This window comes from Falco punctatus, assembly GCF_963210335.1.
Source record: "Falco punctatus genome assembly, chromosome: 3".
NCBI lineage: Eukaryota > Metazoa > Chordata > Aves > Falconiformes > Falconidae > Falco > Falco punctatus.
In genome coordinates, this window is record NC_137582.1 from 28258114 (window position 1) to 28270653 (window position 12540).

The 12540-nt window shown below is 46.5% G+C and overlaps 1 protein-coding gene across 3 annotated transcripts in view; it reads left to right on the plus strand.

Moving 5' to 3' along the window:
* Positions 1 to 12333, plus strand: part of NCALD (neurocalcin delta) — a 64992-nt gene extending 52659 nt beyond the window's left edge. For all 3 annotated transcript variants that reach the window (XM_080378046.1, XM_080378047.1, XM_080378045.1), the window contains one exon: positions 213 to 12333. In XM_080378046.1, coding sequence (XP_080234172.1) covers positions 213 to 310 — 98 coding nt within the window. In that variant the 3' untranslated portion in view covers positions 311 to 12333. The remainder of the gene's footprint in view (positions 1 to 212) is intronic.
* Positions 12334 to 12540: the final 207 nt, after the last annotated feature.

Consider the following 12540-nt stretch of genomic DNA (forward strand, 5'->3'; position numbering starts at 1 on the left):
CTCAAACCCACCACTCCTCCTTCAGCCACCCAGGCAAAGCCACCACCACCCACAGCCCGTGGGGTACAGGCAGGCAGGGCTTTGCCTTGCAGGGTTGCTTTCCCAGGGATTTTCCTTGGGGTCTCTCCGCTTCCTTCCTCCATGCTTGTCCAGAGGCTTGGCAGGTGTGCTGTGACCACCACGTGCACTAAGCAAACATGTTTCTTTTCTAGGAAAGCTCTCTCTGGAAGAGTTCATCCGAGGCGCCAAGAGTGATCCGTCCATAGTCCGTCTCCTGCAGTGTGATCCCAGCAGCGCTGGGCAGTTCTGAATCTGTTCTTTGGATGAATTATGTATCTGCTTTTTTTTTTTTTCCTTGCCAAACAACATTCATGGTAGTGTTGCCTCTGTATGGCCAATTATGCCTTCATTTGTGGCATCTTATAGCTTCTTTTGTTGTGGATTAATTATAAGAATGCTGAATTGCTCTTAACAATTTGTCCAGAGCGCAGGCAATACTGTTTTAAACAGATATTGTGGTGTTATCACTGTTTAAAAGATTTTGTTTTGGGGTTGGTTTTTTTGTTGTTTTTTTTTAACATATCTGTTTTGGAAAGTACGTGTTGAGAAGGAGTAAACCAACAACAAAACCTTTGGCAGCATGACACACTGACAGATTTTAGATTGCTGCTTTAGTAGTTAAGTATTCACCCACAGGACCTGAAGGTGCAGTAGAGGTTGAACCAAAGGGGTCGTGATGGGTGGGGTAGGATTCACCTGGAACCTCCTCCCCTGTCCAGGAGACACGAATTAAGGTCAAAGACAGGATCGGGAAAAAGTACAGAAGAGCAAAACGTGTGCGGGGTGTGTCGCTGCACCTCTGCTCCTATGCCTCATTGTTTCAATGCTGTGAACATTTTCCAGGTTGTGAAGCAGAAGGGAAAAAACAAAGGTCGACATTTTTTACTAGGTTTACAGTAGCTGATTTCACATGGCTTTATCTGAAAATTCAGCAGTTTGCAATCCTGATCCCCAGATCCACAACTGACGATACCTCTTACCGTTTGGGCTCAGCAAAGGCAGACACAGATATGGAAAACTGGGTCTTGACAATGAATTTAAGGGAGATACATGTTGAATGTGAAATTTTCAGGTTAGTAGTAATAAAGCAGTTTCTACTAAGGAGAGTGGGCATTCACGTGAGGAACTCACGGACACCTGCAAGCAGCTGCAGCTGAGGCACATCTGCTGTTCTGAATGCTCTTGCATAGTATGAAGTTTTGGGGGTGTTTTTGTCTCTCTCCACATAGCTAACAGAGTTTCTGGGCCTGCTCTAAGGGGAAGGCTGTCATCAAAACTTGTTTTAGACATAAAATTTTAGCATTTATATTTCATTTATTTTAGTAAAGTTCGAAAAATCTGTACTGAAATGAGGAAATGGTACGCTTTATGGTATATTTATATATATAAAAATTAAAACAAAAAAAAAGATCAGTTCTTGAGAGAAATGTTGAATGTTTATCTTTTCACCTAGATGCAGGAATTCTGAAATTTGCTGCTGCAAAACTTTATCCTTTGGTCAGAGTTGCTGTATGCAAAGCTAGTACACATACGTGGGATTTCTTAGGGACTTTACAAGTGCTGCTGCAATGGAAAAGCTTTAGCCACAGGAGGCATTATGCTGACTAAATTGGCATTAATCTGTCATTAGCTAAAGTCTGCTCTGTGATCCTGTTGGAGAGGTACCCATGTAGGCAGTGCACGGCATTGGGAATTCGTGAGCTCGTTAGAGTAACCTTTGTCTGACAGGCAAGGTTGGCATTTTGTCAAGTGACCTTGTAGATGCTAATCCCCAGTAGCCTTAATTTAAAATAAACTAAGTAAAATAAGTCTGCTTTGCAGATGATGATTAGCTAAGTACTAATTAGAAGTCATGAATAAGTAGCCGAGTATGAATATTTTTTTTATGAGTACTAGCTAGCATGTACAATAACTGAGAGAAAAAAATCCTAGACTTAATTTTTCCATGCCATTTGCTTTGCCAGGTCTGAAGTGCAGAGCATATTAAAATAAAATAAAAATAAATTGAAATTAACATTGCTAATCAGTTGTACTATAATTGAGTGGCTAATTACACTCAATAAATGTCTTCAGGCACACACCTTTGTCTCAAATGATCAAGAAATCCAGTTGATGATATATTCCCATTATATTAATCAAAATACTGAGCAGAGATGTGTGTGGGAAAATGAGAAAGCAAAAGAGGCCCAACCAGAGGCACAAACAGATTTTGATACCCAGCACTTTCAGCTGTTACAAGCATCGCTGGCAAATCTTGCACCATTTCCTCCAGTTGATGGAAATGTTCCCTATCTCTTTCTCCCTGATCTTCATAGACATCCTGGGCATCTCTTTGAAGGAGAGCCTGTGCCTACCTTCTCCAAGGTCATTTTTTCCTCTACCTGGGGAGCTGCTGGCCCTCTCTCCCATATCCGTCACCTCATGTATATTGAAAGCCATGTTCCCTCTTGAGCACCAGTCCAGTCCCACTGCCCCAGCTGCTCCTGGGTGCTCCGTCACCACCACTGCACAGGCAGGGCTCAGCGATGCTCGAAAAACCCGGCCAAACTTGTAACCTACCAGCTCAGTGCAGGCACCTAGACCCAGAGCAGCCCAGCCCTACAGAAGCTGGCATCTACTGGAAGTGAACTTGGATACCTTCTGCAGTTCCATCTTCTGCATGTGACTGCAACTTTTAAAACATTGCCTTTTATTTAAGTGACTGCATTCCATCTCTTTTTAGTTTTCTAAGGTATTTCTGGCCCAGAACCTAATCTCGCTGTTTTCGCTCAGTAGTTTTGGGGCTTTGGGGCCAGACTTGCTTCACGTGTTAATACTGTACAACGCATGTTTGAAAACACAGCCCGTGATATGACCCCCAGCCAGCGGAGATGCAATTCTTCCAACAGTTCACAAAATCTGGAAAGAATAAGAATTAGCCTACAGCTCCAGAGGACATAGCTGGAGATAAGATTATTGTATAAACATTTACAGACTGAACTAAGGTTATTCCTTTACCTGACTACTACTGATGATTGGTATTGTTTTAAACTACTAACTATCCCTTTCTTTCTCTGCCTCTCCTTGTATTTTAAAAGTGATCCGTAGCTGGAGCTGTGATAGGAACAGCCGCAAAGCGCAGTGCAGCAGGACAGCAGTGGTGTGCTGCGCCTCGGATTGGAATTTTCTGCTTTGCTGCCGTTCACATTTGCGATCATAACTCCTTCATAAACCTTTTGAAGACAAAATGACCTATCCTGTAAAAAATAGCACAGCAAGTCAGACACTTTCAAGCCATCAGTTAGCAGTATTTCCCTACATGAAGGATGGCAGACAGCACATACTGTGTCACATCACCTCAATTTTGTAGATGCATTCTCCAGTCTTAGATGCATGTGAAAGAGGTAACATTCACTCACATGTTGTCCAAGTGAATTAATGAGTACATCCCACATGTAGACTGAATCCATGGAAAATGCCAGTCCCGTTTATCTGGCATTCCCAGTCAGCTTGCCAGACCAGAAGATGGGAAGTGAGTACTATGGCTTGCGCAGTCTGCAGCAGCCTGTCTTTGTTTTAGGGTGCTTTGGGAAGAGAAAAGGGACATAATGCTTATAAAACCAGCATGCACGTGGTTTTGTGAGCAAAGGTTTGAGAGGGACTATCTATGTTTCAGCGTTATTTGAAGCCCTGTGAGTTCACAGCAGTGAGTACTCCTGAGGTACACAAAACTGTGCTGCTTCTCTTGCTGTTCTTAGGAGTTTGCAGGAATTTTGTCTTATTGTCGGGGCATTTTGTCCTCTGTTATGCTCTGTTATAAAGCATGTCCTCCAGTTTTTCTAGACACTACTGCTAAAAACAGTTAGCCAGAATTCTGTAACTTCTGTAGCCGCATGAGGTCTATGTGCAGAAGTATCACAGTCTAGTACACTAAGTGGTCACATGTGACCGAGTCCCCATGGTTTAATAACTGCTCCCGGAGGCTGAGCCCCAGGGCTTTTCAGCGTGTGCTTTCTTCACTGGTGGCAAACCGGTGCAATAATGTGGCTTAGCTTAATTTTCTTTCACTGCAGGCCAAGCTAAGACGCATTACCTTGCATTTGCTGTGGGCTGGAAGCACACACATGGGCAGAAACCTCGGTTCGGCTGACTCATGGAAACTAGGTGAACTGTGGTAACTCGATGTTGAGCCCTAATCCGCAGACTAAGCCAAGATGATAACTTGGCTGTGGCTGTACATGTCTCAGTACATGTGAACCGGGGAACACGGTGACAACTGGCAAGTCCCTGGGGACGCATGGCAGTGGGGAGGGAATCTCCAGACTCAGAACATGCCCTAAGCTCAGCTGTCTCCCTTCTTTTAAAGCACTCTTTTTTTGTTTGTTTTTTTTAGCAGCACCGGTGAAGATGCAACATGATAGCAATATAGCACAGTCAGGATAAAGGAGTCATCCTTCAAAAGCATTCCCTTTTGAAGCCTAGTGTGCAAGCACCAAGTGAAACAAGCAAAGGGGAGAGCTGGACAAGACCTCCTGAACACCCACCACTGCCAGCACCTCCTTTTTTCTTTCTTGTGGTGCTCCCTCCGTTTCCTGGCGAGGCGGTCCAGGGGCTCAGGAGTTAGGTGTCAGGTAACTGGTGCAAGACTGGTGGAGAAAAATTTTTCACCTGCCCTTTGCACAAGCATTTGGATGCATTCTTTTCTCTCTGTCTTACCAGGCAGTGTCTCACGTAGGAGTCTTAAAGTGGGGGAAGTCAGTTTCCTTGGTATCACAGGCAGAACTTGTGCTTAGAAATGCAGAGGGACTTGGCAAGCGCCAGACAGCCGAGCAACACCTAGAGCTGCATGCGGAGTTTTCCATTGCCTGTGCAGTAGGCAGATAAGATACAAAGCAGTGATATGTCAGGCTCATGGTGTGATGTGCTCTGAGATAGGGCTAGACCAGAAATGGCACCTCCTAGCTGAGCAGCTCTGTCTGCTGCATATTCAGTCAGGGGCGCCGACGAAACGCACTTTTAAATACCTTCAGCATGAACATGCAGCTGCAGAGGTAGAATAACTCTGCTCTTTCTTGCCTGTAAGCAACAGAGCTGTTTGCCATGCCCCAGCTAGAAGTCAAACAAACAGCTCCCTGGAGGAGTATCACGCATTTCCTAAGTGTAACTGAGGGCAAAACGTTACCCGCAGGAGCTCTCTTCCTGGTCATGGCAGACAAGAAGGGAAAGCTCCATCTGACTGTGGCCCAGGTGCCATTTTGCAGGCTGAGGAAAGTGAGAAGAACAGTTGTGTTTTAAGCAGATGGAGGGAAGAAGCAGCAGGGTTGGTAAACTGGGATGCAGATGGAAAGCAGTGACATGGGAAATCGGGACTATCATTAAGGGGCTGCAGAAGCCGTTAGGTGCCTCTGGCATTCCGAGCAGTAGAATGATTGTTCAGATGCAAAGTCAATCTCTTCACCCCTTGCAGAAACCATCCCTGGCTACCATGGATGTCTTGGCAGCATCCCTTATTCCAGCCCAGCTTTTGCTGCTGTTGCTTCCAGATCATCCATACTGTTTCAGGGGTGGGGATTTTCACAGGATAACATATAAAGCTTTTCAGATACACTCTCCATATCTTAAGAAGTAACAGCTGGAAAGGCCAGATGTAAGGGGCTTTTTGCAACGTACAGATTTGATTTCCTCATTGCTCCCACAGGTCGTGTTATTGTAATATGTATAGTTGGGACTAAGCTATTGTGTGTAAATTGATGACTAATGCACCATAAACAAGGCAAAAAAGAGCTTGGGCTGTAGTGAAAAATGTGAAAAGACTAGAGAAATGAAAAACTGTAAGAGGCATCACTGCCTTTAGATCAGGGTCTGAATTCACAAGGTAAAAGCCCCTTAGCAATCGATAGTCAGCACAGAATATTTCCTCTGCACCAGCCCAGCCCATAGGACCTCCTGGGCTGCTTCGCTTCATCCCCATGTCACTGTGTGCTGGGGCTGGGGACGCTGTGTCCCACCACAGAGATGGCATCTGAGCTTACTCAGCCTGCTGAGTGCTTCCCAGATCTCAGAGCACACAACGGCCACCCTCTCTGTAGTGTTCCCTTACTGTGCAGCTGAAAAATGTCTCAGATCTTCCCCTCTTGCCCTGACCTTATAGCAAGGGTGTTCTCACCTTCCCAGAGAGGCAGTCAGGGTGTCTGGCTCTCTGAGGCTTTGCACCCACCTCCTGGTTGCCCTCCTTAGCCGCTGTGTGAAGGAATAACAAACGCCAGCCCTTGAGATCTGGAGGAGCCAGGCTCAATGCACTTAAATGGAACAGCTTCTGATCTGGTTCCCAGCCTTCGGCCCTCCTGTGTGTACCTTGCCAGCTGCACTATTTATTTCCTATTATTAAGTAATGGCAGTATCAAACATTTCAAGAACACAGCGAACCTCTGGAACAATGTGGTTTTCATTATCATGTATGTCTTTGTTGACTGCACCACAGACTGAACCCGACCAGTGCTCACCCTCCGCTCCCATGGTCGGTTCCACAGAGAGCTAATTTCTTCCAGGCAGAAGCAGCATCTTCCTGTGCGTCACCATTCAGTGTGCGGTGCCCGATGGCGCCTGGAGCACCCAGATGCTGAGGACCAAAAGATAATTTTGGCGCAGCAATGTCAGGCAGAGATTCTTCCTGCCATCTGTCAAAAGCACGTGTCAAGGGTGTGACCTCTGGTTTTCTCCTCCCCGGGGACAGGGGTTTCAGTGGTATTCAGGGCTGGCCTCATGTTCCCCCACTGAATGGGATGATGGTAATTAGTAAACCCACCTGAGAAAATCCTCTTAAATTCTAAGCTTCGTTTGTGCTGTTAATTGGCTGCACTCAGAGGGAAGATTAATGGGTCCTAGGCAGTTGTTCAGGGGAGAACTTGCAGTTCCTTGCCACCACCACCACCTTTTTATGTCCTGTTATTAGTTTATTCCCATCTCCAGGGCAACCAAATAGTTTTTATTAGTATCTGGGAGAAAAAGAAAAAACAAAAACAGAGTTTGAATCTGATAAGGATCTAAGGAAGCTTACTAAGGATGTTGTGCTCCATGTTAGTCATGACTGCTCTACAAGATCAAGTTTCTTTGGTATTTTGTGTTTAATTTCCTTATTTGTGTTTTAGTTGCATTTGTGATTGATTTTTTTTTTTTTTTTTTTTTTTTTTGGATCCTCTTAGATTCAGCCCTGCCAGTCGTTTAACTCATGCTAGTAAAAGTCCTGATGATCACAAGAGCAGAGCTGCCTGAGCAATTGCTGCCGAGGTGGGCTCACCGTGCCTAGTAAAACTGAAGTGCTTTGTTATATGTGAGGGATTCTTTTTGTCTGCACGTTTGCTGCAAGGACACAGATCGAACTGCATTTCAATATGCTTGTCTCTTCCACTTGCTCACTTCAATTCTGTCTGAGCAGTCTTGTAGTTAATATTTGTATATTCAGTTCTATTTCACTCTTGAACCCAAGGTGACCAATATCGGCCTCTTCTGACACAGGTACTTGATGCTTTGGATTTTTAAGTGTTGCTAAGTGAATGATGTGATGGATGCAAGAGTAAATAATTATACATTTTTGTGCTGGTTTAGGCTGGGATGCAGTTTAATTTTCTTCACAGTGTATGGGCTGTTCTGGATTTGTGCTGGGAACAGCGCTGATAACACGGATGGTTTCGTTGCTGCTGAGCAGGGCTTACCCAGAGCCAAGGGCTTTTCTGCTCCTCACCCCACCAGTGGGCTGGGGGCACAAGGAGCTGGGAGGGGACACAGCCGGGACAGCTGACCCCAACTGACCAAAGGGATATCCCGTACCAGGACACCGTGCTCAGCATATAGAGCTGGGGGAAGAAGGAGGAAGGGGGGGACGTTCGGCGTGATGGTGTTTGTCTTCCCATGTAACCGCCATGTGTGACGGAGCCCTGCTCTCCTGGGGGTGGCCGAACACCTGCCTGCCCCTGGGGAGGGGTGAATGCATTCCTTGTTTTGCTTTGCTTGCGTGTGCGGCTTTTGCTTTACTTATTAAATGGTCTTTATCTTAATCCACAAGTTTTCATAGAATGATAGAACCTTTTAGGTTGGAAAAGACCTTTCTCACTTTTACTCTTCTGATTTTCTTCCCCATCCCACTGGTGGGGGAGTGAGCGAGCAGCTGTGTGGGGCTTAGTGGCCAGCTGGGGTCAAACCGTGACAATTTTTTTGTGTAAATTTGGGCAGATATTTTTGATGTAGACACTAAGAAATTGAGCTAAACCATGGCCAAAAGCTGAACAGATCCAAGTGTCCAGTTCCTGTTTAAGTCCACGACCATTCCACAGGGAGAACTTTCTCATCTCTGAATCAGACTGGTTCTACATTGCAGCATACAGTAGGGATACCAAATCTAACCTTAAACAAGTTACCGCAGGCAGACTTAACTGCAGCAGCACGGAGTTCAGCATATCCTGTGTCTTGGCAAAATTAGGTACCTCTCTAGATGAATGCTTTGTAAGCAAATTTGCATATCCTGAGGAAGATTTTTACAACTCAGAAAGGAGAGGGATGACTATGAATTAAATGAATTTGGTCCACATATTTTTCTTATGACTGTCTAGAATTGCTAGTGTCTTGTGTGTAGTTGCCTGTAGCTATCGTGGTGTGCTGATTTTTCTCCCCAGTTCTATTGTAAGCTCATCTGGTGATATTCTGAGTCTCCAGACAGTTCTCAGCCAGGCAAAGCCCATGGAAAGGCTGCCGGGAGGTGCGCTGCCGCCCTGGGGATTTGGCCCTGTGCTGTTGCAGGCTTTGGGAGCTTTGCAGAGCGACGTGTTAAACCTACCCAGTAGCATGGAAGTAGACGATCGGGCCATCAGAGGAAACAGAGAATTTGGCGGAGGGTTGTGTCTGTGTTTTGCGCCCCCCAGCACGTGCACCATTCCCCCTGCTATTAACTTCCAGTTAGGACCTTTTTCGAGCTCTTAGTGTCAGAGTAAAGTTTTCTTATGCTGATGATGTATTTGTATTATGCAATGTACTCAGAAAAAACCCAGAAGATTATCTCTCTGCAGCTGTCCTCTCTTCTTGAGAAGCTGTTCTCTTCTGTATATATGATATGCAGAATGTATGGGAGTCTTACCAGCATTGGTTTGCATTTTTAAGACTGTTCTAATTAGTGTGTGATACTATTGTGTTTTTGTAGTGACATCTTTGATGTAAGATGTAAAAACTATTTAAAATGATTTTTTTCTTTTGGTTATTGTTCAGCTTTTAGAGATAGCACCAAGGACTGCATGTTCACTAGAATCAGTCTTTTTCAAGGGCCGTCATAGCTGCACATAGGCACCGGCGTTTCACCCGGAGCACAATATCTGCATTCTTGTTTTAATAGGGGTCAGTTGTGAGTGGAAAGTAATTCTTCCTGAAAAGTCTAGTTTTCTGTCTTTCCCTCTCTCAGACTCAAGCTTCCCCCTCCCGCTGTGTGTCAGTCCCAGCCCCAGGAGGAGACTTGGGAGCAGGGTCCCCTAACGCGGGGCACACCGCTGGCCCCTGGTCAGGCTTCCTTACCCCTGAGCTCACTGCATGCACACTCAGCGTTCCTTGGGACTGCGGGCTATACCATGACAAAACCGATGGCTTCATATTTTAAGACCATTTGTGCAAATGACTTCAAAATTAATTAACTAAAACTTGGAGGAATCAAGCAATTAAGGAAAAGGAGACCCTGAGCGGCAAGTTTGGGGTCAAAATCTTATTGGGCTGCTTAATACAGCAAGAACTTGGGGTCAGTCCCTAAAAGACAGGACCGTTTGGGGGGCCTTAGGTCTATGTTTCTTGTTGGGTTTGGAGAGTGAAGAGGGGCTTGGATCCGGCCTTTCAGGCAGTGCTGACTTACTCAACAAATTGAGTCTGAGAGAGATGCTTCTCCAGATCGTGTCCTGGGCCAAAATACAAGACATGCTGCAGCTTAGGAGTTTTTTGTCTTTTAGGTTTTTTTTCTTTTTAACAGAGAAAGCAGTATAAACTGCACCTGGAAAAATGACTGACTTCAAAAGCATGGTTTCCCTTGTTATATAGACACTCACAAAACAGCATTGTGTGGTTAAAAAGGCGCATTTGTGATAGTTTCTTTTTCAGTGCCAAAATATATAAGCAGTATTGTTTGAAGGGAAATAAGAATTTTTTTACTGTATTGTTATTACCGTTGAACAAATATTGTTTTTAAATGTTAGATTTTGAAGACTTTTGTATTGTAAACTGTTTTGTGACATGGTGCTTTTTCATACTGGAATTACTGATTGCACCTAAATATGAATTATTTTGTTTTCTTATATAAATATGTAACCTTGATCAATCTTGATGAAAACCAATGTATGGTGGATACCAATGGTTCAAACAAATTCTCCTACTGAAATCCCCTGAATGTTCTTTCCTACTAATAAACATTCTGCTGCAGCTAGCTGTGATGTGCCGCGTGCTGTTACTCCCTTCACAGCGGAGCCTTAAAGCCTCAGGTAGCCCCACGGTGTGGAGGGCAGACCTTGGAGAAGCCTTTGCCTGCTGTCCTCAGCCCCAGCCTGCTCACCACCAAAGGCAAAGAGGCAGCAGCCAGGCAAGCCACTTTGGAGGGCTTAGCAAGGGCTTAAGCCGTGTGTGGGCACTGCGCTGGCACATTGCAGACAGCTGGGCTCTCCACTGCTAATACAGTTTTTCCTCCAGCCGCTAAAGTCAGCAGTGACTTTATGGGGCGAGATAACACCGAGCGGTTTATCAAAGCAAAGGGAGGGCATCACAAGGCTGGGCGCCCTGCTGCTCCAGAGTGGCAAAGGCCAGCTTAGCTGGCTGATGGGAGCTTTCCCTGCCATAGATAAATCCCTCTCCAGGTTTAGAGCATTTTTTTTTTTATCCCCGGATGACTAGCACATCGTCAGGTAGGATGTGGGGAGGGACCGCAGAGTGTGGTAGCTGTGGTTAGTGGCTCCAAGGCACGGCTCATGGAGCAGCAGGGGCTCCTGCCAGCCTCTGCTGGGCTCTGGCGGTGGCTGGCTCGTACCCCTGTGCATGCTTCTTAAGCTCCTCAAACTTTTACCTAGGTTAAATGTGGAGCTGGGATTAGCACCAGGGTGATAAAAGTAGTTTAAATCCTGCTGGAAGGTAACTGAAACCAGTGCCTATTTCCTCGAGAGTGAAAAAAACCACCCAGCCTACTTGTGGAGCTGCACATTAATACAGGCTTGAAGCAGGCTGGAGCCTGGGTAGAGCATCAGTTATATCATCCAGGTACCCTGCGTGCTCAGAGCACCTCCAAACCAGCTCTGCAACACCAGCTTCCAGCGTGCCAGACTCTGTGATATACATTCTCCTCACCACTCCATTAGGGCCATAATATGATTTAGCATTAAGGTGTAAAAAAGGCAGGGCTGTAATGAGCTGCTTATTTGCATAGGGATGCTAAAACCCTCCACTTGCCACCTTTGCTGGCCCATATCTCACTGTGCAGAGGCCAGGGCTTCTGTGCCCGGGCAGGGATGTGTACTGACTCCAGGCAGAGCCTGGCTTCAGGTGATGGCCACCGCCAGGCACTCCGGCACCTGTGGCACCCCAGCAGCCAGGGACTGTCCCTCCCACCGCCTCGGGGAGGAGGGGAGCTGTGACCCTGAGGCTGATTGACTTGTGAGCCCTGGATATGGCCCTGTCTGGGAAAGAGCACGCTCTGGAGTCTAGCACTGGTTTCAGCAGCACAAATTGAGCCGAGAGCTTGGGAAGGTGTTGAAAAGCACAGCTTTGCTGTCCTATTGAGTCACCTAAAGATGCAGTCAAGAGCTAGAGGAGGGCTGTTTTGCTTCCCTCTCCTAGAAGCTGCTCAGTTTTTCTTAAAAGACTTTCGTGAATCACCTTGCTCTTGAAGTTCCACAAAGGCAAGTGTAAAGTCCTGCACCTGAGGAGGAAAAACTCCACGCACCAGCACAGGCTGGGGCTGACCTTCTGGGAGGCAGCTCCACGGAGAAAGACCTGGGAGTTCTGGAGGACAGCAAGTTGCCCATGGGCCAGCAGTGTGTCCTCATGGTCAAGAAGGCCAAAGGGATCCTGCGGTGCATTAGAAGAGTGACCAGCAGGTCCAGGGAGGTGATCCTCCCCCTCTGCTCTGCCCTGGTGAGGCCACATCTGGAGTGCTGCGTCCAGTTCTGGGCTCCCCAGTTCAGGAGAGCCAGGGAACTACTGGAGAGGGCCCAGCGGGGGGCTATGAAGATGGTGAGGGGACTGGATCATCTCCCTGATGAGGAAAGGCTGAGGGAGCTGGGCCTGTTTAGTCTGGAGAAGACTTATCAATGCATACAAATACCTGAAGGGCGAGTGTCAGGAGGACGGCCGTGCTCTTTTCAGTGGTGCCCAGTGACAGGATAAGGGGCAACGGGCACAAACTGCAGCACAGGAGGTTCCACCTGAACAGGAGGAAAAACCTCTTTGCTCTGAGGGTGACAGCACTGGGACAGGCTGCCCAGAGAGGGTGTG